A 24298-nucleotide genomic window follows, 5' to 3' on the forward strand; every position below is an offset into this window, starting at 1 on the left:
ACAAAACACGGTTGATTATATCAGTATTGAGGCAAGCATTAACAAATGCTACCACTATTTAGAAGAAACTCTAGATTCACCGGTAGCTAATTATACGAAGTTGGCGAGTGAGATAAGTATAGGTAAGAGTACTACCCTAAAAGAGACACCTGCCTCACGGGAAGCATATCAGGCTAAGTTGGCAAGTGGGACTAGCTTAGGCAAAAATGCCACCTGAAAGAAGCACCTACCTTACTGGAAGCCAATTAGGCAAAGTTAGGGAATAGGAATAATATAATTAAGAATGTCACTCATGGTGCTCACACTGTCACCTCTCTCATCTCTCCCATAATTAATGGCAATAATATCTCTGTTTCTATTCCTGTCGAGCCTTCAGCCTGCATTGAATCTTCAGCATGAAATATTACCTAGAATAAATCACTTGATGAAGACAAAAAAAAGGCTCACAGTTGGAACAGAAGACAACGTCTGTAATGCGCGGTGGGGAAATGGTTCAGGTTAGTATTTGAACCTGTCCTAGGCACGTTAAATTAGTTTATGTGATATTATAAGTTGTGAAATTGACATATAATTTTTTTTGTTTATGCATCAAGGTTATTACAGTAATCGAAAGTTTTGGTTTTTCTTATTTATTATGGTAGGTAAATTTACAAGGTCTTCATTCCTAAAAGAATCCTTGTATTGGCTAGGAGGCAACTCAAGCAGTGATGTTTATGGTGGGGTAGGTATGACACTGTATGTGAAGGTTTTGCTTATGTATCTTATAATAACAATATTTGCATAATAAGATAGGAACCTTTACAATTAATTTTGACCGACTTTTAATCAACACTTGAACTTTAGTGGGAAGAAGATGATTTTTGTATTAATCCTCATATCTTAAATAGTGAAAAAATCTCTTGTTTCTTATGGTTTATGAATTGTTCAAGTTTTTGCTCTCTAAAAAACTGCATTTTGATCAAGATCACAATCAAAACTATTGTCAAAAATTACATTTAGTATTATAATAAAGTTGTGCTTCAATGAAGCAGCATAAAAATTGTTCTTAGTGGTAATTGGAGTATTTGGAGAAAAATTCTCAATTAATTTAGAAAGAGCTTGTCAAATAAAAAATAAAAAGTCTAATAAATTTAGAAACGTTTAAAATTGCTTTTTTAATAGCGGGAGGATGGTGGGGACACCAAACTCAAAACATTATTTACACACTCATATATAGCTCAAACCATTGGAAGATTAGACTTTAGCTTATGTTTTAGTTTAATTTATATGAACTTTTAGTTGAGCTTTATTAATTAGGTTTTATTTGTTGGGTTTACTTAATTATTTTTTGATATTTTATTTAGTGGTTCATAAGTCTAATCACTTGTTCTAATTAGAGTTTTAGTATTTATTTCTATTTTTATAAATGTTATAGAATTTTTTATGATTAATGAAAAATATTGGAGATTTGCGTATTTTTCTTTGCCTTTTATTCTTAGCTTCCTTCTCTAGAAGCTTCTTTCTTTTCTGCTTTTCTGCTTTTAGTTTATTGTTCCATTTCAAATTTGATATCAGAACCTAAGATTTTAATTGTTCTTATAATTAAATGATTTATGAGTTTGTTTAAATTCATTGATATTCAATCTAATTCATAAACCTAAATCTTGTGGGAAACTTTCATTAACATTGAAAAAAAATGCAGCAATTTTTTTTTTTGTATTTTCCTATTTACTATAAAAAATCCATAAAGAAAAAAAGCCAAACACCCTTCCCCACACTTCAACAACCCCAATCCAGTCACTAGTTCCTACAAATCAAGCCACGACAATAGCGGAAGCCACCTACCCCAATAAAAACCGATCATTTCCTCTATTTGGTGTAATTATAGTCCATGACAACATAACAAAGACCATCACAATAGTTAAAGATTAACCCACATATTCACACCACTTTGCACAGCCACAACAAGCAACAACAACAAAGAATATGATTGTATGTAACAAAAGGAACTTATAACAACTTTCAAGGAAAAGTAATTAACTCATGCCATATTACTAGCCAAGTCAGCTCATTGGTTCCATACCAGTGCCATATCACCTCAACTTATTGTGCAAACGCCGTGCAGCTATAAAGCCACGTCAGCACCATATCATTCAACATGTAGTTTTTGCCACCTCAACAACTTTGACGTCAGTTTCCTGCCATTTCAGTTGCCACATCATCATTGTTTACCACCACATCTACTCTATCAGCAGACAAGTCATCTAGTCTGCCATGCTAGTGACGATAAATTCTAGTTTCCTCCAAACAATCTAGTTAGTGAATCACTCTCCTTTTTGATATGTTAAATTTTTTTTTTTTGTTATACACTTGTCATTTAAAGTTGATATTAGGGGTGTTCAAAATGATCAATTAACTGAAAAAATTGAAGAAAAATTAAATAAAAAAATCAAACCAAAATAAAAAAACAATTAAACCAATTTAAAAACTATAAATGTTAACAAGTCCGGTTTGATTTCAGTTTTGACTCAGAAATTGGGCCACACTGAACCAAACCCATTAAAAAAAAACAGTATAAATAGTTAAGTTAACCTAATCGGCCTCCCTCCCTGACATCTCATTCTCATCTAATAAAGTCGTCTCCTTCCTTCCCACTTCCTAGAAAAATTTCCAATCTTCCTCGATAATTAATTCCCAATCTTCCTTTCCTAGAAACCATCTTCATTTGAGCAACAACAACAAAGTAAATTCCATCTTCATCTTTGATTCTTTGTTTAATGGGTTTGAAAGTCTATTCCATCTTCATCTTTCCCAGAAATCGTCTCCATCTTTCAAGTGTCTTCATTTGAGTAATGATAGCAAGGTAAGTTCCATCTTCATCTTTGATTCTTCATTTAGTGGGTTTGAAAGTCTATTGTATTGCATCTTCATCTTCATCTTCCCCAAAAACCATTTCCATCTTTCAGGCTTCGACGTTTAATTCTATTTGTTGATTGTTGAAAGGTAAATTTTTATTACATACTTCTTTTATTCCGTATATATTGCTTTAGATTTCAAATAATCTATTGACTGTTGCTTTGTTGCTTTAGTTTAGATAACGTGATAAATATCATGGGTTGTTAAGTTGTAGTTACTTCTGTGACTATAGATTAATGAGCAACAAAAACGATATAAATTAGTTGCTTTAAAAGTTCTATAATAGCGATATAGATTAATTGTTGAGAGACTGTTAATAGCTAGTCCCTACTGCTACCCCTGTGATTTTAAGCTTAAATTTATATCTTTGTTATGTTATATTATGTTTTGTTAATATTTTGTTTAGATAACAGAAGCAATACATGATTTCCATTTTATTGACTATTGCATTTCCTTTTCCAGATGTAAAAAATATATGTTTCAATTTCATGCTAAATTATTAGTCTTTTATTTACTATTGATAAAAAAATATATGTATTGCTTCTAATTAATTTGACAGCGAATTTGATAAAATAGGTATATAAATTATTACAAAATGTAGGCATATTCCGTATGTTTTGCAAAATGTATCATATGATTTTTTCTTGCTTTTCCATTAACTGGCAGAATAGTAAGCAAAGGCTGCAAGACAATCTTATGTTATTTCCGTATGTATTGTATCTGCATGTATTGCAAAATGTATCTACATAACTGAAAATAATTGCTTGATTGATGTTGTTGGTGGTTTCTTAATTTTAGATGGATAATCGGGAAGATCTTACACCAATTGAATCAAATCCTTCAAGTTCAGAACCCAATTCTTTACCTATTCCAATTCCAGTTCCAGTTACTACTTTTAATACAAATAGTAACCCTGAAAGTGAAGGTAATCCAGCTTCTAGATCTAATAAAAGAAAAACATTTCAAATTTGGGATCACTTTAAAAAACTAGATGGTAATGTTAAGGCTCATAGGGCTGCATGTATGTATTGTGTGAAATATTATACATGTCATACTATGTTTAATAGGACTTGTAACATGTGGAGTCATTTAGGTGTATGTAAAAAATTTCCTTTTATGATTGACCGAAAACTAAAAACTTTAGTCTTAGAACCTAGGCCTATAATAAAAGGGGTGATAATGAAGAGGAAAATCTGGTGACTATTGAGGTTGTGGGTTATAGTTATGAAGAATGTAGGAAAACCCTAGAAAAAATAATTATACTTGATAAACTACCTTTTAACTTTGTTGAAAACTAAGGATTTAAATCAGTTTATCAAGTAATGCAACTTAGATTTGATGTTCTTTCTTGTTTGACGATTTGGAGAGCTTGTTTGAAAATTTATATAGTTGAGAAGGAAAAATAAAAAAAATCTCTCAAGGGTCAACGTGTATGTTTGACAACTGATACTTGAACATCAATCCAAAATATTAATTATATGTGTTTGACTGCCATTGGATTGATGAAGGTTGGAATTTGAATAAAAGAATTCTCAACTTTTGTCAAGTTTCTAATCATAAAGGTGAAATAATTGGCTAAGCAATTGAGAGTTGTTTGTTGGAATAGAGAATTGATAAAATTTTAATAGTTATAGTAGACAATACAAGTTTAAATAATTTGATAATAAAATATTTGAAAAGAGTAACAAGTAATTGGGTAACTAATATATTATTAAATGACTTCATGCATGTTAGATGTTGTGCACATATTGTTAATCTTATTCTATGTGCGAGATTGAAAGATATTGATTATTCAGTTGTTAAGATTAGAAATGCAGTTAGATTTGTTAGATCTTCTCCTTCTAGACAACTTGTTTTTAACCAATGTGTGGAGAGGTTGAAAATTGAGGGTAAAAAATATGTTTGCTTAAATGTTGCAACTAGATGGAACTCTACATATATCATATTAAATGAGGTTGATAAATTTGATGTGGTTTTTATGAGATTAGAAGAAACCGATCCTAGGTATTTGAGTTACTTTGATGTTGATTTAAAAGGAAAATAAAAAACTTAGGTCCTCCTACTTTAGAAGATTGGGAAAAGGCTAGATCTTTTGTCAAGTTCTTGAAACTATTTTACACAGTTATATTGAAATTTTCTGACTCATTATATGTGACATCTAATTCTTTCTTCCATGAATTCATCTCCATGCACACAAGTATATCTCAACTTTGTAGAAGTAAAGATGTTTATGTAAGTAAAATGACCAAGAATATGATGGCAAAGTATAAAAAATATTGAGGTGATTAAGATTTATAAAATTTTTTATTGTATGTAGCTATTGTGTTAAATCCACGTTTCAAATTGAAGTATGTGATATTTTGTTTTGAAAGATTGTATGATATTGAAAAGGCTGAAAATTTTACAGTTAACGTTAAATATACTTTGCTAAGGTTGTTTGAGTATTATATGAATGTTGATGAGAATGCTGATGTTGTTCATAATGTTGGAACTAGTATAAATGAAAATGTCAATGTTGATTTAATAGTGGTAAATGATGATATGTTGGATGACTTAGCTTCTCAATTTAAAAAACATTTAGAGGAAGAAGACAATGTCCAAAAAAAAAACATTGAGGTTGAGAGGTATTTGGGTGATGATTGTAAGGATCCTAATGATTTTAAATTAGATATTTTGGGTTGGTGGAGGTGTAAAGCTATAAAATACAAGATTTTTTCTAAGGTGACATAACACGTGTTAACTATTCTGGTAGTTACAGTTGTTTTTGAAGCAGTTTTTAGTACTAATGGTTGTATTTTAGATCCATTTCGAAACTCTTTATCTCAATCAACAATGCAATCACTAGTTTGTTGTTAGAATTGGTTGAGTTTAGTATCAATTCCAATCAATGTCATAAACTTTATAGATTATATTGAAAATTCTGAGATGATTGAGTTAGGTAATTTCTTTTACAAATTTAAATATAGTTATTTTATAATATCATTTATTTACCTATGTTTAATCTAACATTTTAATTTATGTTTTTGTAGAATTTTTAATCTATTTTAATTTATGTTTTTGTAGAATTTGGTGAAAGTTTAAAAATCTCAATTGATTGTTTGTAAGTTGTATTCATGATGTTGGTGCAATCCTGGAATATAATTGTTTTGGGTAATTAATTTACTTTATCTTATTAATTCCTTTTAAAATTTTGCATTGCTAGTTTTTTTAATAGTCGAACTGTAATATATTACTAATTTACTAGTGTTACTTTATAACATTATCCTTGCTGGAAGTTTTGGATGTTGTTGTTATGCTCGTGTTAGATTTTTTTATTCAAATTATGCTGAATGTTTATGATAATTTATTATTGGTTGCCATTTGCTAATTTAAATTTTTTTAGTGTGAACATCTCTTTTAATCTGAGGTGCCCAGATTTGATTATGTATTTTGCATATTGCATTGATTTGAATTTTCATAGTTTATTTCTTTGCATATTAAAGATAGATAGAACATTTCAAATTTATTGTTACTATAAGCATTTTAAAAAAAAATTTAATATTTTAATTTCATTAAAAAGCTTATAACAAAATTAATCAAATTATAATATTTTAAAGATTTTTGATTAAAAAGCCTATAAACTTAACCCAACAAGAAAATTTAACAGCCTAATTTAATCTAAGCCTATTGAAAAAAGTAAAAAAAGCCCATTAATTTAATGATTAGGTTTCCTGGTTTTTTAGCTTGAAAACTAGATTCAACTGAACTGGTTCGGTTCGAATTGGAATTTGGTTTGATTCATTTTGAATTTTAAAAAATATGAGTTATTTAGTTTGGTTGGTTTTTATGGTTTAAACCGAACCAAACTGAACCATAAACAGGCCTCGTTGATATTAATATTACTTCTGTGCCTAGGCAAAAAATCATAAAAAAATCTCACCTTATATTTTTTTAGTTGTTCATTTTTATTTGTCAACCTTTGTTGTCATTGATATCTAGTATCTTGTTCTATTTGGCAATTATGAGTTGTTGCTTTTGACATTTTGTTTGATTAATCATTTACACTTAAAGGTCTAGCATTACATGCTTAAAATTTTATTGGTGTATTTTGTTCTTGATTAATCTCCATATTAAAAAAATACTGTTATTTTTGTATTATAATTTCACTTGCATGAACCATTTATGATCTCAATTCCATTTATAAGTTAGTGTTGCATGCATTTGTGTCATGATTATCTAGTGTACAAGCTTAAGTTTACATTTACTGTAAACCTAACCCTTAGTAATACTTTTATGATCATTTAAAGGGAACTATAAACTTAGATGATCAACATGTTTACAAGAATTGAGCCCCAATAAAGTTTTCAAATAAGGCACTTAAAGACTAGTAAATATTACAAGAATAATCATTATGGACAAGTTCACTCTAAGTGCCGCCAATATAACTATTATTTAGGTTACTCTAAACACGATGACTTTGATGAGCAAGTTTTAAGCCCTAACAAAATAAAAGCCCTCACTTTTGATGGTCATCATGACCTTTGAATCTTTGATATGTGGATTTATGACTTGAATCAATTCTTTGAATGACACAACTTATCTGATAATAAAAAAGTTAGATTTGCTAAGATGATGCTCATTGGTGAAACCAAACTTTATTAGAGAAATGATGAAGATTGTTTAAAGATGAGAAGTAAGCCTCTTATAACTGATTGAACTAAGATAAAACAACAATTACATGAAAAGTATCTACCCCAATCTTATAAGAATAAACTCTTAGACCAATATAACAATATAAGATAAGAGAACAAGTTTATCAATGAGTATATAACACAGTTTAATGATTACATGATGAGACATGTCATAAGAGAAAATGAAGTCATGACTTTGCATTGATTTTGTAAAGGTCTAAAGGATGATTTTAGAAACGAGGTCAGGCTTATAGGTGATTTCACTCGTGACCAACCCTATACTATAGGGCAAGATTATGAGTTGCTTATAAAGAGTTAATAAATAAAACATCAAGACCCTTCTAGGATTCCTTTTAGATCTCAATTTAGAAATAATGAATAATGATTCTTTATAAGGTGCTCCACCTTATAGACCCAATCCTAGTAATACTAAGATTTATAAAGAAGATAATAACAAACAAGTCATTAATGAAATGTCTAGGTCGAGTTCAGAGGTCCAGTATGCTAAATGTCAAGGTTTCAATCATAAGTTCTTTAATTGTACCTCTACACCCTTAGTCATTTAAGAATATAAGAAAATAGGTAATAAAGAAAACTATTGTGTATAAATGTATGAACTAAATCCCACTTTAGTGATCTAGATAAAGAGAATGCGTAATAAGAGGGACTTAACATTATAAGTGCATATGAGCCTGAAAAATAGAAAGAAGTTTTAGGAAACTTGTTAGTGGCTAAAGAGGTGAATATGGTCTTAAAAGAGTCTCGTGATACTAGTTCTTTTAAACTATCTAATTCTCCACCCAATATGCTTGACATCTAACACGTCAAAAATTTATAACAACATGCTTCTCACCCTCTCATGTTTGACATCCAGCATGTCACAGGTTTAGAATAACATTTTGAGATTCATGATCCTTTACCCCTGACACGTGGTGAGATAGATGAAGATAACGTTGATTTAATAGGTTATGTCAATGCTATATCTACTAAGGCTTCCAATAGTGTTTGTTCCACTCCACATTCTCAATTATATAGTATGCATAGTTATGAACCTAAAAAGCATGTAGATCATCTTTCTATATCTCCTTACCCTAAAATGTCTGATTCAACTGAGTCTTTTACATATAGAATTCATAATTTACATGTTGAGATCATAAAACAAATTTAAGCAAATAATGAACATCATAAATTCCGAGTTGATTTATGATTAGTAAAGCTGATTTATATAAGTATCATGATGCACTTAATATTGAAGATTATTTCATGATACAAATTTGACCTGAATAGTGTCATTTGAAAATTAGTCATAACTTACAAGTGAGTAGTGCTAGACGATTCAAAGTGTTACAAATGATTGAATTAAATAATTATATTATTAAATTACAATTAAACTTTGATATTAGCTCTACTTTTGACATGGAGGACCTCGTTATATATAAAACACAATAGTCTATTCCTGATGCTTTTTTTGAAACCCTTGCCCCATTATTCTTATATTTGGGAGAAAAAGAACACATTAATGCTACTTTGAATGCACAAGTTGTTTTTACCATGAATGATGATCTTAGCAAATCCTAGTATATAGGCTAGACGACCAAATTCAAACTATACATGGATTATCAAAGAGACATCACAACAACTTAATCCTTATTTTTTAGAGTGTTATCAGAGTTGCCTTGATCTATACTCGATGAGGTCGAGTTCTTCCAACCTCGAGAGAATTGGTGAGGACACCGAACCCGAAATATTGTTTATGTATTAATATTGTCATAGACAATGGAGGATAACTCAAAAAATTTAAGATAGCAGGCTTTAGCTTATATTTTGTTTAATTTATATGAACTTTTAGTTGAAGTTTATTAATAAGGTTTTATTTGTTAGGTTTGATTTAATTATTGTTGGGTCTTTTATTTAGTGTGTCATAAGTCCAATCACTTGTTTTAGTTAGGGTTTTAATATTTATATCTTTCTTTTCTAAATGTTATGGAATTTTTTTATGATTAATTAAAAATATTATAGAGTTGCATATTTCCAATCCCCATTCTTCTCTTTCTTACCTTCAATTCTTAACTTATTTCTCTAAAAGTTTCTTTCTTTTTTGCTTTAATTATTTTAGTTTATTATTCACGTCAGAGGAATTCTTATCGTATTTGAATCTATCTGAACAATTGGACCTAATATATGGTGTAGTTGATCATCTAGGTCTCTTATAGGTTGGAAAGGTAAAGTTTCTTTAGTAAAAAAGTTAAAGAAGTAAAAATCCTTTAAAATCTATGCTAGTAGAATCTATATATGAAGACTAGTAGAATCTATATATGAAGACATGAGAGGGTGATTTGATAAAGATGAGCAAACAAATATACAAATAAAAGAGTGTGTGTGTGTATAAATAGAGTTATTTTAAATTAAAATTTATTTTTGAAAAAAATATCCATTATTAGTTTGTTATTCACACATGTTAAATATATATGATTGTAAATTTGATTCTCGACATATCCATTAAGTAAAATTACCTATTAATTTTCATTTATTAATGAACAACTTTTTTTTAGAGGATAAGTGTTATATCATAAAAAAAAATATGAGAAATAGTTAAAAGAAAAAAGAGAAGGAGAGTGACATGATAACTAGGATTAATTAAAAGAAATTTAGAAGATAAGAGTTATGGCCATGCATAAAAGAAGAACACACACAAAATTAGCTCTATAAATAGGTGTAACAAGCCACGCAATAACTTTTATGAATGCAAGATAGAGAAAAGAGCCCTAAAAAAGAAGAGGTTATTGGCGATTGATATATAATTAATAAAACTTGATATTTATATAATTTTGTAATATAAATTTATAATTACTCGGGTAAATCTGTTCAATTAAGATTAAACCAATTATAAAAAGAAAAAAAGGCTCACCCAACTCTAAATCACCACTAGCTTTCACATTAACCATTCACTATAGAATTCCGAGAAGGAGAAAGAATGCAAAGAAGCAACATGAGCAGTGCTAATTGTAACCTCACAAGTAGACATCTCTTTCAAGCCAATGGAATCAGCTGATTGTGAAAGCCACATCTTCACATTCTGGGAATGCAGAATCAATGCAGACCTGCAAAAAAAAAATAAAAAAAAATCATAATCAAAGATTCTGGGTTTCTCTTTGTACTATTTTCTTTGGACAGTGGACCCCATGGCCGTTCGCCAGATGAATTGAAGAGTCAAGGAAGAAGGAACAGAAAAAAGGCAATGGCCATTCGACACTCGGCCTTTGTTTTTCTTTTCTTTTCTTTTCTTTTTTTAAAGTATTTTTTTTGTTTAAAAATTATATTAAAATAATATTTTTTTTATTTTTAAAATTTTATTTTTAATATTAATATATTAAAATAATCTAAAAATAAATTATTTTAAAGATTTTAAAAAAAAATCAGAAAAGAAACATGGTTTGCAAGAGAATTTTGCTTTAAGAAAAAGAAAAATCTTCGAAAAAAGACAAGAAAAGAAAAGAAAAGAAATTGCGGGCTATATCATTGGTTGTAACCACCCACAACCCACAACCCAAAACCAGAACAAAAAGAACAACACTCTTCTCGAAGTATGGTTTTCACATCAAACCCTTTATCACTGAGCGTCCCTGACACCTCCTTCGACGCATGGCTCCGCGACTCTGGCTACCTCGAAATTCTCGACCAACACTCCTCCTCATCCGCTACCGCAGCCCCCGCCACTACCTCAACTATCACGTCAACTACCACCACAGCAACAGCCACTGGCCTCTTCATTTCATTCTTTTCCCATATTCCAACACTCCTATCCCTCTTCACTCTCAACCCCTTCTCTAAACTCACCACCGATGACTTCTCGGGTCAAACCCCATCTTGGACCCGGTCTTTTTTCGCTGACTGTGGGTCCTACTCGTTTCCATCCGGGTCGGACCAGGCTAGGCTTCGGGTTAATGAGAATGTTAAACGTTATGCGAGAAATTATGCCTCCCTTTTCATTCTCTTCTTTGCTTGTACTTTGTAAGTGTTTTCCGTCTTTCTTTCTGTTCATTTATGTGTATTTTGATTTGGGTTGTTTTCAATTTTTTATTTTGCTTGCGGAAAATTTAGAAATATTGAAGTTTTTTTCTGGGTGCGTTTGGTTGCTGAGAAAATTGGAGGGACTGAAAAGAAAGGGAAAAACGAATTTTGGGTTTTGATGGTGTTATTGTTTTATGCTAGTTTTTGGTGTTTCAAGTATGTAAATGGTGTTGCTTGTAGCCTACCATCCTATTGCTTAAGGTTTATAGGTCTTTTAGATTATATTAGGACTGTTCAGCAAATGATGCATGGTTCTATAGTGATTTGTTAAGTTTCTATAGAAATTGGAATACTGTAGAAATTCAATCTTCAGTCAGTATGGAAGGCAATCATTGAACCTGGATCATTCTTGATCTGACCTTTATGCTTTTGTATTTTTCAAAGAATGGCGATAGGGATGCTTGTGGCATAAGTAATTTTCCTATGTTGTTAATATTTTTGTGTTTTTAATTTTCTTATCTGGTAATTAACTCTTTGTATGTCATTGGGGTTGTAGGTATCAAATGCCACTTGCTCTTATTGGATTGATATCAAGTTTGGCACTTTGGGATGTTTTCAAGTTCTGTAGTGATAGGTGGGGATGGGATCGATATCCTGTACTTCGGCAAGTTATGGTCCGGACAGCCCAATGTGGTAAGTGATCAAGTCATTTCCTTTTGTTATCATATATCGTTAAACAGGTCTGCTCTGTAACTAAAACACGGTTGGTACTTTCAAGAATATTGGGGACTGTTAAGAGAAAAAACATGGCCACTGGAATTTTCTTTTGCCTCTTTCACAAGCATTTGTTTTCAGCTAAGAACTGAGCAACTTCCTGCATTTAAGGTAGAATTGGGGCTAATGATAGCCTAACTGAATGATCGTGAAATCAATTGGAAATAGATTGCTGTTCCATTTTAATCCAGTGTTTGCACCTCTAAACAAATGGTGGAATTGGACAGGTTGAGATTCTTTAAACTCATGTTTTCTTATTACTTGACTTCCATTTGCTCGTTCCTATTTGACTTTTTTTTTTCCTAAGCTTATGAGTATAGCAAGGCAAATTGTGGATGATGAAAATTATTTTCTGGACCTGACTTCATCATATCAACCTGTCATTGCAGTAACTGCAGTTGTTCTGATATGTTTAAACGTTCAAATGGCTTTCTTTTGTGCAGTTGGCATTAGTTATACAGGTAAAAAATTTATGTTATTTTCCATTTCTTCTAGTCATGTTCCTTTTTTCTTGTATGTTGAGGGAAACCCTCATGGTCCACCTTTCTCATTCAGTAATGTTCCTTGCCCCTCATCTGAGCTGCTATTTCCTTATCCTTTTGCAGTTATGGTCTTGCATGCTGCATTTCGAAAGCTGACTCCTGCAAAACAATCTGCTCGCAGTAGATGAGGTAGGAAATTTGAAAACTAAGCTGCAAAACAAGAGGCATCAATTTTGATTCTGCTTTGCTGAAATTGGTGGACTGGTTCTGCAGATTGGTTGGATGTGAAAAAAGGCTATCTCTAATATAGTGGTGGGCAGGTCTTTTGTTTATCATTTTGCAGTCGCACTTGTCATGCGAAGTAAGAAATGCCATATTGCTGATTCAGTTTTGATCCAATGTACACAGCAGTGTAAATTGCTTTGCTTATCTAGTTGTCACCATAAAAATACGAGTCAACAAAGATATTTCAAGCTGTGACATCATGCGAGCTCGAGTGAAAAAAATTTGTAGTTCCTGTTATATTTTGAGGTGTCCATTTGATTTGTTTACTTTAGTTCTGTCAATTGCCTGGTGGCCTTGTAGTATACGTGGGATCCATTTGATGTTTGACTAATTATTCCTCTATCTTTAGGCTTTAATTTTTCTTCCTTGGAGAAAATGAGATCTTCAATTATGGAAATTTAAGCTCCGAATTATGTTTTGCAATTACTTCAATTAACTGAAGAACTTTGGTAAATAGAAGGTTCTGTTGTTTCTAGTGCCAAAACTCATAAAATAAAAAAGAAGGTCCAAGAAAGCCTTGAAATCCTGCTGAAGACTCCTCAAAAGCCCTGCTAGATTAGCACTATGAGCAAGCCAGTAAAAAACTACTAAATCCCATAACGACTGCTTTGAGAGAAGAGTTCTTTAAAGAGCGTGAATATTCTATGCCTCGTAGTTACTGTCCACTTGTATGCATAAAAGCGAAGGCTGTTCAAATGTCTCGGGCCAACGGGCAATTTTGACAATGAAACTCTCTGCAGAGAGATGTAATCAAGGCATCAGCATCCTCACCTGCAACGTATCGCTAGTTTAACTTAAGCACCAATGTCCGAAAAAGGCCTTCTGACTCCGATGATTGCATGTTTATTTTAGGTTTTGGCGTGCAATGCTGTGGAGTTCAGCAATATCAGTGGCTTGGAGCTACAGAAGGTCGAGTTGCTTGTTTTGCGTGCTTTTACTATAATCTGTTGCTGGTTCGTCTGTGTTTGAATGTTCAAATGGCTGCTATTCAATCTTCGTTTTGAATTTATTTATTTGGTGTGATTGCTGCGATGCTCTTCAGCAATCTGGGAATTTTTGGAAATCAAAGAAAAATACACATAATGGCAGGGAAATTTAACAAAAAAACCATGTGCTCCCTATTTTTACTTTTAATTTTGGATAAAGCTGTGATTCCTGTGTATATTTGCATCTCAAGACACAGATAAGAATAAAAGAAACATAAGGAAGCTGGTGAAGCTTCCATGGATGCCATGGTAGAATGAGCAATAGAGGAGGCAAGCTGTGATATCATAACAGTCCAGTAAGTTTGCTTTACTTAGCATGTAGGATATTCGACATTTCACTTGTAATATTTCAGTCCAGAAAGTTTGGCTGCTCTTTCAGTATTCTTTTTTTCCTTTCTGATGAATGATGAGCAAGTTATTTGAACCGCATATAGAGGAAAGAATATGATTAGTGTTACAGATTGTTTGTTTTGGTTCTTCTATGAGCAAAGGATCCTTACCATCTAGACATAACATTTTTTTTTTTCAACTAGCTTGGAAATGAGTTTTGTTGCTATACAGAAACTTGCTCTGCAGCCTTTGTTCCTTGGTTCTCAACTAGAAGGTACCATATTAATACATGATCTCTTGTCGTTCTTTTTGTTGGATCTGTTTAGTTATAAGAACTAGGGCAAGGAAATTGCTAGGATCTGAATCAGAGTGCAAGGCATTCCATTGCGTATAGAAGATGTAATTTTAGGAAAAGAGGAAGAAAACGAGCTGCAAGAAAAATTTCCGCTGCTACGCAACATGTATGAGAGCCGAAATAAGGGTCAGTCTTTCCATGGCATCCGGTAACCACACATGAAGGGGAGATTGCGCCGATTTAGCAATTGCATTGGAAAATAATAGGAAAGCACGCAGGATAACAAATAAAAACATTAACCTTATTATCATTATTATAAATTAAGTTATTGAATATTTCAACAAATCCCAAAACTCCAAATTGCTTGAAGGGGGCAGGTTTGTAGCGGAGGTGGAATCTGGTAGTGGAGGATATATAGTTGATGGGATGGGCGGTCCTCCCTGTCTTCTATGTTTGCAAGGGTGAGTTGATTGATTTGCGATCGAGGTGGTCTTCCAATCAGGGGAAGGTGGGCGAAGAGGGATCTTTCTGAGTAGAAGGAAATTTTGAAGAAATGGGAGGACATCTGATTCCCAATGAGTGAGGATCTTTCTTGCCGGTTTAGTCGGATTTGTCCTCTCTATAATTGGAGTTCTTGTCATAATCGTTTTCTTGATGGTGTAGAGAAAGAGGAGCATTAGCAGAAGTAAAGAAGGCAGAACCTGTAGATTGAATAGAGTGCCATCAAGGTTGGTGGTTTCGGGGATAAAGTCAGCTAATATGGGGTTGAATCGCAACAGAATTGTCAGTAAAGGATCTTCAACCCGCATGAAAGGCGTAATGACCTGGGCACTGTCTTGGAGAGAGGCTCAGCGAGCTCTCGCTCATTCAGTTCACTGAACCTGAATCCGAACCCTTCCACCAAGAAGACAAACAGAGCGATCAGTGTGTTCAAAAGAGCTATCATGCTTTTTCTGGCTTCTGGCCTACACAGATAAGGTTGTTTTTGTTAGGAGGGAGATCGGTGGGATACCTCAGTTCAGTTATGGTTTTTATTCTTTTGTTGAATCCGAGTTCCTCATGCCATGAAGACCAGCCAAGCATAACTAAAGCTCCACAACCTGTTCTTCCCGTTCAACACTTCTAGTCCTGACTTTGCTTTCAGTGGACCCCATCTGTATCCTTCCCAGCGACGCTGCTTGTGCCGACCACCCAAGCAGATGCGATTCTGTCTCTTGCTAAGAAGAATGCGTATGTTGTGGCAATTTCACCCAGAAGGTCTAGGAAAGGATGGCCGCAGTGTGCAGGTATATGATAAAGAAAGAAGATATTGCAGTTAAAAGTTCTTGCAATCACCCAAAAACCACAGGCATTCACAGTCCAGGTGGATTAGCAAATCCAAACTGCTTCTATACATACTCGTTGCTACTGAATTCCTATGCTCCAATGCTAGAGAGAATTCCCCCTAGAAAAATGTCAGTTATTTCTAATTGTGGCTCCTTAAAACATCAATAAAAAATGAGACTAAAAAGGAGCAATCTAAGCAAGTGCAAACATGATTAAAAGACTCAAATCCCCATTAGCATGACAATCAAATGCCATCACTTAAAGATCATAATTTCAGTATTTCATAATAGAGTATCACTACAATAGCTGGTCATTGACAAATATCCTCCTCTTAGAATAGCAACAACCTTGACAAAATTCATGTGCAGAAGTGATCTTTCAGGTGTGAACTTGATTTTACTGGCATTTGCATTATGACAATCTCAGAATTCTTTGACCTCTTAATCTGGTAACCTCTCGCCTTAACAGAATCTGACTCCGATCTCAGATGAAAGGGTTGAAACTTTTCCCTCTTCATCACCTTTCTTTTTCTGTCATGAAATTTTAATGGACATAGAAACGATCAATAATAGTAGATAAACTCAGTCCACCAAGTCTAGTAACTCATGCATCCAGAAATTACTCTGCTGGAGATAAGATGCTCTTAGAAAGGTGTAAATTTGCAACCATAATTACTGAAACTTAAATCATGCCAAAACTATATGACTAAAATCTTGGAAGACCAAACAAGCTTTTCTATTTCCATAAATACATATAATATACTCTCAGATCACCAAAATTTGCCATTAAAGAAACTAGCACATTACCTAACCTTCCATGAATAAAGTAAACAAGTCGACTTTGAGCAAGGAATTTTTTGACATAAACACATTGCAAGAAAGCAAATTTCCATAATCTGTGCGTCCGCATCAAAATTGGCAACGCTTGTTTTGCTTATGCACATACATATCTGTATCAAAAGTTCGGAATCTGAACAAAATCTTTGGCACTATGCTAGATTATATTTTGATTTCAAGATGCAGAGAGAATGAAGAATTCTAATCTGGAAGACCAATCAAGTTTTTTTAGGGAGATGTAGAACAACATGCATGCAGATATGCATGATGTTAATAGTGATATATACGTAAGAAATTATCAAAATAAAAGGTATTATTATTTCAGGGATTAGCAACGAGTTACCTCTGGCTCTGGCAGTTTCCGCACCTTTTCTCCTCTTGCAACAACGTTGAGTGAAACTAAACTTGGATTATATGCAATCGCATGGATACCTCCCTTAGTTTGAGTTATTGTACTCTTCCTCGCAAGCTTTTTCAGTGTTGTGTTGTAGCAGACTAAGAATTCACCATTGAATGATATCAAGATTTCGCCAGTGCTCAAGAAAATTAAGGGTTCATAAAATTTCAAGCGGCCAACGTCTGGATAAAGGTTTTCAATCACATACTGTTGGATCCAGGACTGCTTGATTCCATACTTCTTCATAACCCATATGCCAAATTTGTCAACACTGCCAACCTTCTCAGGAACACTTACACATAGACAATCTTTCAAAACTCCCAACTTTACCCTGGCATCATTTCCATCATATGTAGGAGGTAATGGCAATTGCCCAAACTGCTCTTTTCCAAAGTTAAAAGAACAAATAAACTGCAAAATTTTTTGATCAGGAATCCAGTGGATATAACCATGCACAGAAGTATCAAAATCCAGTTTTTCAATGCAAGAAAGAGGATTTCCTATTCGTCTCCATTTTTTCGTGCCAATTGTATATATCTCAGCCCTAGGGTAACCTGAAGCTCTTCTATTGGTCTTAAGACAAAAGGTTCGCAACACTTTGAACTCATCTTTGCCATTGGTGATGCCAAGTCCAAGACAAAAACTATTTTGATAAAACGGCAGGGGTCTATTCACCGAGATTGTTATATGCTCACGAAAAACTGGATTGCAAACATGAATAACATTGCGGGATTTGCCTTCTGATATGCAAAGCAAACCACGACAAGAATTCACTAACTCAAAATTTGAAGTGGGCAAGTCCTTTTTTGGAACAAGCTTCTTTGACCTCTCAACCTGGAAAGTTCTACCATTAACTCCTTCCGCTATCCGAACTGAAATGATTTCTCTTGATTGGTACGTTTCGGGTATGGTTTTCACCAACATGCGAGGGTGTGATTCAAGCTTTAGTTTGGAAAAGTAAGTCTCTGAAATCAAGTGAAGCCAAGTTTTGCAAACCAACCTGCATTGCCCTAGGGCAGGTGACCTCATGGGCAATCTTGATAGTATCTCTTCCAGCAAACAAATCGGGAGGTCGGTGGTTTCGGTTTTTGTCACTTTCTTCCTTCTATGATCCATGGAGGCGTAAAGGTTTCTTGTTTAGAGGGACAAGATGAGTGAATGTACAAGGTTAACTTCGCTTCAAGAAGAGGGGTTCTTGAAAGCTTTGGCAGTTTGCGAGGAAATGAAAGAACGAGGTTGTTAATTTGTGCAAGATTCAGAGAATGGGTGCCAAATGCAAGAGAAGAAAAAAAAAAGTTGCTGTATGCCAGATGATATAACTTTCAATTGCTTCAAGTCGATAAAAAAGCATGAACAAGCTCGTGGGGTTTTGGAGAGAAATGGATGCAAGATCAATTATGGTGATAATTGTAACTTGATGGAAGTAATTGTAGGCAGTTGGGTATATGAGGAAAATGAAGCAGGAGAACGAACGAAACTGGGAAAGAGATGTGATCAATATGGTCGAATCGCCCAATGTCTGTATACAAGAGAAGAGGAAGAGAGAGGTTAGGCGATCTTGGTTCGGTTTTAAGGCTCTCTTCAAGAACAGAGAATCTGATTCAAGAAGTCGTCATCTACTTTACTGGTTTGGGAGATGGTGGGCTCCGAATTTGTTGCGAGGGCTTTATATTGAAAATCCCGTTTGCCCTAGCAACGGCAAGCGACTATTTATTCGGAAGAAAGCTCATGATTTTATCTAGGTCTCGATCTTAAGGTCAACCCTCGGAGATGATCCCAACGAATAAATTATTTTATGCACGAGTCAATTAGCAGCTTTCCTGAACAAAGTGAATTCCTTCTCTATGATGCTAAAAGAGTACCACATCTATCTTCAGATAAGCACCCAAGCTTTTTATAACGATGAGGATGAACAGCCCAAAAAATCAAAATATAAGTTATTCACAAATTTTCTTCTCGAAAGAGTAAATAGCCTACAAAAAGTTCTACCAGCTAACCATGGCCTGTGTTTGGCACTGCTACATTAAAACTTGTCCACAAGAAACAATGTTAGGAGGACATGATCCAGCAAAAGTTTAAGAGAATAAAAAGGCTATGCACAAGCTTCTCACTGTCTTCATTTTGATTCTTTAAAGAAAACATGATGCTTGACAACAGGGTCATATTTCTTAATCTCAAGCTTCTCACTCTTCTTTCCTTTTCTCTTGGCATACACATGTCCAGTTCCCGCAGCTGAGACAAGCCGGATGATTTTGAAGCTATCCTTATTCTTCCTGGCTGCCTTCCTTCTACGCTTCTTCTTCTTCTCTCGGTCACCACCCTTTCTTCTGCTCTGTATCTGCAGGCAGAACTCGAAAGGTTTGAGATTAAGAGACACTCTAAGCCCTTTCAAAAAATTGATTTTCATTTTCAAATTAATGATGGCATAAAATCAAAATACAAAAAATACTTTTGATAAGAAAATAAATCTTCTTTTGAAAGGAAAAAAAAGTTCACTATGATAGAGAGAAGAATAATGTACATAAAAGAGAAGAGGCAGCTTCTTAAGAACAGAAGAAATAAGAAACTGGAAACACTCTGCAATCGTCCAAGAAAGCAACTGAACAAAAAACAAGTAATAGAGCACTATTTTTTATCCCAAATCAAATGCAAAGATAAATGCCTGTCCGGAAAAATTCTATAATCTTGTCTCACATAAGATACACCAAAATTTTGGAAAACAAACAAACTGCTACAATATGTCAACAACTTACAATTTCCAAAAACTGCAAATTGACTCAAAAGAAAGTACCCCTCCAAGCTTTGAGGGAAGATACATGGATGCATGAGTAAGTGATTTCACACCTAACGGGACACATGCATGCACTTATTGATAACACAATTAAGCCTTCTTTCTTGCAACAAATTGTTAAAATGTTATGCAGGACTGCAATTCTACAAAGCAAAAACATATATAATTTTAGAGAGCACCTTAATGTTTGAGATATATTAGTCAAATGATATTGAGAGGGGGAAGGACTATATGTAGAATGAACAACCAATGATTCGCACGTAAACTTTTCTGAAGAATCCCAAGTCCAAAATTCTCCTATTTATCCTTGAAAAAGAATTAGAGATTAGAATGTGGGTAAAGTTGCAAAGAAAATAAAAATTTCAAGAAAAGATTCACTTTGGGATTGTTGAAATTAAAGGTAGGAGAGCAACCAATAGTTGAAAGAGAAAAGAGACGGGGAGAATATACACAGAATTCCCCAAATCCAGAAATTTTACCAAAATTCAATTCATCAACCATCTCTCCAGCCTTATGATGAACTAGAGGATGTAAAAATACCTCAGAGATGAAATTTATAGGTTCAAATAGGTGTCATAAACACAAACTTTAGCACCCAACCACTTATGTAAGAGGCCATATACACTTCAAAGCACTTTATGCTCTCAAGAAGAGAACGTCAAAACCCTTCAGCTACTTAAGTTATTCTTAAGTGTTAACTTCCCAGTCCCAAGACCCTTTCAGATTTTGATTGGCTTGGATCCACCTTTTAAACTCAATTCTTTTAGATCATGAAAGATACCTCTCCAATTTTATAAGGGCAGCACCAACTGCCACCTTAAACAAAGATATATAGGGATAGGGATTGCCGAAAAAAGGATCATCAAGTACTGAGACCATCAACAGAGAACAAAGGCCCATTCAATCCAGCCAATCTCTTTAAAATCCTTATACCAACCGATCCTAAAGCTGTGCTGAAGGTTTGAACAGAAAGGAATACCCAAATAGTGAAGGTGGCGCTCTTAGAAAGTGTTTGTTTTTGCGGTCCAACCATACTTTTAAAAAATTTGAATTTTTTTTTTGAATTTTTTTTTAATGTTTTTGGATCTTTTGGATGTGCTGGTATCAAAAATAAATTTTTAAAAATAAAAAAATATTATTTTAATGCATTTCTAAGTAAAAAGCACTTTGATACCACAATCTCAGACGCCTGCCTTAGTTGGTACAACCAACAGAAGCGGCATTTGATCCATTATATCAGGCTCAAAATAAAAGTTGGCTAAACCACTCTTGTGCGCGCTAATTTTGAGAACACAGTCCTCTAAAACATGTGCAGCAAAGATGGCACATTGAAGAGCATGCATAGGAAGGAGGGGTATTCCACTTTATCACAGCTCCATTCAACCATTAAACCATGTTTTAAGTTCTCCGTTAACCATCATTGAAATACTAACTACAAGCATCATCTGTCCACTTTCTCCACCTTTTGAGGAATTCATGTTTCACATTTCGCAGTCATCTATCTTTTAAAAATCTAGTAAAATACCACCAACTCCAAACCAACATTCATCATCCTTAACTTCAAAATTCTCCATAGCTTTCACATATAAATTCATGATTGCAAAGGACCAACTTATCTGTCAGTAAAACAGAAGGCATGCTTCTCAACACAATTAGTCATCTTTCTAAAATGGTACGACAACAATATGAGGAAATAGACATATGGTGTTTAGGCAAATTTTAGTGAAACTGGCATGAATTTGAAAGGAGGTACCTTTCTCTTCCTAGTATTGGCACCATATCTTCTAGCCATGCAAACAACAGACTGACGAATTGACCTCTCAATAGTGTTTATTGACAGAAAACCTGAGAATTGACAAAAGCCCATTACTTGAGGAAAAAAAGTCTCCCATATGCATTTTGCTCTGTTTGGTACCTAGAAAATGAAAGGCATTAGAGAAAGAAGTAGAAAAGAAACAGTTTTTTTTTTTTTGGTTTAATATAGACGATCACAGGTCAACACCCCTTAAATTTGAGAAAACCTGAGTACTTAATAAATGCAAAAAAAAAAAATCCATTTTCTCTGTTTGGTTACAAATAATCGAAGTAAGAACAAAATTTAAACTCGAATGTGATTGATAACGCACTTACAAAAACGGAGATGGGTATTTTGGTTTCCCAAGAAAGCAACAACCTTTGACATCAAAGACCCAAAAAAAAAAAAAAAAGACCCAAAATTTTGCTTTCTGGTCACCAAGCAATTACTTTAAGCAAATGGGTTATCTTGATTCGCATAGAAAATTTAATTTGCAAGAGAAAGAGGATTGTAATATACCTTTGGAGAAGAGACCATGAGAAAGGAGGTTAGAGAGAGACCTGGAAGTTGCAAGCTTTAGATGAGAAGAGAGAGAAAGTTTGGTGGTGAGAGATGGATTCCTTGGCATGCAAGGAAGAGTCAAGCAGTGAATTGCAGTTGCCATCATCATCTTCTTTGTCTCTGTGTCGCGGGAAATTTGGAGATCACAATTTGAATCAAATGGAATCGGCTTTCACTACTGGGCACTAGAAGAATCAAACCCACACTGTAGAAAAGAAGGAAATTAGGTACTTGTTTAATTTAACAAGTTTTTTAATAAGTAGAGAGTTCCGACGTCTACTAGATAACTCAAGTTAACATTAATAATTTAATAATAGAAGAATCGAAACAACATGCTTTTTTTATATAAAAAAAAAGTCGATGGTTTTTTTTATTAAGTTTTACTATGGTCTTGGGCTATAGTTTTTATTAGATTTAATAAATTAATTTTATTTTAATTAAATAAAAAATAATAAATAATAAACAAAAAAATAAATAAAAGATGGTGAAAACTTAGAAAAAAAAACTTTGGAAGCATGAAATAGAATAAAAAAATAATAGAAAACAGTCTAGATGAACTCAAAATAACATTATAGATATATAACTTGAGTAATAAGAAACAAACTAACCCGGATTAACTTATAAAATTCATAGTTTAAGTCATAAGATTGAGATAACTAATATAAAAAAAAAATTCAAGAAAATCATAAAGCCAATTTAAAAAAAAATATCAAACAATAAAATTAGAAAAGAAAATGAACCATATAAAAGGATGTCAATTCACATTAATTTTTCAAATTCATTACCTAAGTCAATAGACTAAAAGCATCATAAATGAAAAACAAAACACAAAACCCAATGATTCAACATTGAAGGATAAAATTATGGGAAAAAAATCAATCATATAAAAAAATTCAAAAAATAGCAATTAGAAGAATAAAAATCAAAATCAAAATAAAAAAAATAGAGGGCAACCATAAATTTTTTATTGAATAGTGAAATTGAGAAGAAAAATAAATATAATAAAAAAATAAAAATAAGGATTAAATTGAAAAAATAATATACCATAAATTTAGATTAAGAGATGAAATTGAAAACTAATAAAACTTTCACAAAAGGGTTAAAAAAGTTCAGAAATAAAAAAAAAAAGTAAGGACCAAAGAAAAAAAAAACAACACATGACAGATAGAAATTGAAGGGTGAATTTGAAAAAAAAATCAAAACTTCAAAAATTAAAATCCAAGAGAACAAGAATCAAATCCAAAGGCAAAACAAATTGAGTGACAACTTTGAAAAATTACAGAGTCGACGAAAAAACTAAGAAGAAGAGAAAAAAAGAATAAGATAAAAAAAAGGGTTAATATAACCAAACTTAAAATCCATTCAAGATAGGTGCTGACCAAGGATGGAGGGTCTACTAAGATGATTTGAAAGCTACTGTTTGTCCACTTGAAGATCACAACATTCTTTCATATATTGATATATGTTATGCGCTTGCCAATTATGTTTTTAATATTATTTAAATATAAAATGATAATTATACCCCTTATCCTAATTAAAAATAAAAAAAATTAAAGAAAAAAGATAATAACTCCAACCAAAGTGGATGAGCAAAGTAAAATAAAAATGCATTTAAAAGTGAAAAGATGTAAATGCCCTTATATGCATTACCTAATTTTTTTTAGCCCTAGGAGTATTTTATTTTTTTTATTGTTCATGAAAAAAAATAAAAAATCTTAATATCTCCATTAGCCAACCTAATTGTTTATGGCTTGGAAGCAAAATCATAAATTTATTATTGTAATTCTAAGCCTATAGCTTTAGTAAAAACATTTATAGGGCTCCTTTTCTTTTTAATTTTTTTTAGTTTTGTATAAATTAAAAA

General features: G+C 32.9%; 3 protein-coding genes and 1 long non-coding RNA gene across 5 annotated transcripts; 2 read left to right on the forward strand and 2 right to left on the reverse strand.

Annotated features, from left to right (window-relative positions):
• Positions 1-2768: 2768 nt before the first annotated feature.
• LOC105139176 (uncharacterized) lies at positions 2769-19854 on the forward strand. 2 transcript variants are annotated; one of them, XR_844932.1, is made up of 3 exons: positions 2769-2842; positions 3694-3820; positions 19844-19854. It is a non-coding gene; the product is annotated as an uncharacterized LOC105139176 (long non-coding RNA). The 2 variants fall into 2 exon arrangements; XR_844931.1 differs by lacking the exon at positions 19844-19854 and having other exon boundaries at positions 3694-3858.
• Positions 11059-13524, forward strand: PRA1.H (prenylated RAB acceptor 1.H). Its single transcript, XM_011045536.1, has 4 exons — positions 11059-11576; positions 12133-12269; positions 12740-12811; positions 12956-13524. Exons 1-4 carry the CDS (start codon positions 11152-11154, stop codon positions 13018-13020), a joined length of 699 nt encoding a protein of 232 aa, XP_011043838.1. The 5' UTR covers positions 11059-11151; the 3' UTR covers positions 13021-13524.
• LOC105139174 (F-box protein At3g07870-like) lies at positions 16267-19164 on the reverse strand. Its single transcript, XM_011045535.1, has 2 exons — positions 17234-19164; positions 16267-16584 (listed from the first exon to the last, which is right to left on the reverse strand). The coding sequence occupies exons 1-2, from the start codon at positions 18401-18403 to the stop codon at positions 16516-16518; spliced, it is 1239 nt and encodes a 412-aa protein (XP_011043837.1). The 5' UTR covers positions 18404-19164; the 3' UTR covers positions 16267-16515.
• On the reverse strand, positions 19207-22662 carry LOC105139173 (uncharacterized). The gene is made up of 3 exons (XM_011045534.1): positions 22393-22662; positions 21832-21923; positions 19207-19625 (listed from the first exon to the last, which is right to left on the reverse strand). Exons 1-3 carry the CDS (start codon positions 22541-22543, stop codon positions 19404-19406), a joined length of 465 nt encoding a protein of 154 aa, XP_011043836.1. The 5' UTR covers positions 22544-22662; the 3' UTR covers positions 19207-19403.
• Between the last annotated feature and the right edge of the window lie 1636 nt (positions 22663-24298).

This window comes from Populus euphratica, unplaced genomic scaffold, assembly GCF_000495115.2.
Source record: "Populus euphratica unplaced genomic scaffold, PopEup_1.0 scaffold139.1, whole genome shotgun sequence".
Taxonomy (NCBI): Eukaryota; Viridiplantae; Streptophyta; class Magnoliopsida; order Malpighiales; family Salicaceae; genus Populus; species Populus euphratica.

What these genes read in the sequence shown, in the direction of transcription:
- LOC105139174 (XM_011045535.1), bottom strand. Translation starts at nt 18,403, where the DNA reads ATGGATCATAGAAGGAAGAAAGTGACAAAAACCGAAACCACCGACCTC. An exon ending in GGAAACTGCCAGAGCCAGAG is followed by an intron (nt 16,585 to 17,233) that starts GTAACTCGTTGC and finishes ATTTCATGACAG; the next exon opens with AAAAAGAAAGGTGATGAAGA.
- LOC105139173 (XM_011045534.1), bottom strand. Translation starts at nt 22,543, where the DNA reads ATGATGATGGCAACTGCAATTCACTGCTTGACTCTTCCTTGCATGCCA. An exon ending in TCATGGTCTCTTCTCCAAAG is followed by an intron (nt 21,924 to 22,392) that starts GTATATTACAAT and finishes GTCAATTCTCAG; the next exon opens with GTTTTCTGTCAATAAACACT. An exon ending in CCAATACTAGGAAGAGAAAG is followed by an intron (nt 19,626 to 21,831) that starts GTACCTCCTTTC and finishes TTCTGCCTGCAG; the next exon opens with ATACAGAGCAGAAGAAAGGG.
- PRA1.H (XM_011045536.1), top strand. Translation starts at nt 11,152, where the DNA reads ATGGTTTTCACATCAAACCCTTTATCACTGAGCGTCCCTGACACCTCC. An exon ending in GGTCCGGACAGCCCAATGTG is followed by an intron (nt 12,270 to 12,739) that starts GTAAGTGATCAA and finishes CTGTCATTGCAG; the next exon opens with TAACTGCAGTTGTTCTGATA. An exon ending in AGTTGGCATTAGTTATACAG is followed by an intron (nt 12,812 to 12,955) that starts GTAAAAAATTTA and finishes ATCCTTTTGCAG; the next exon opens with TTATGGTCTTGCATGCTGCA.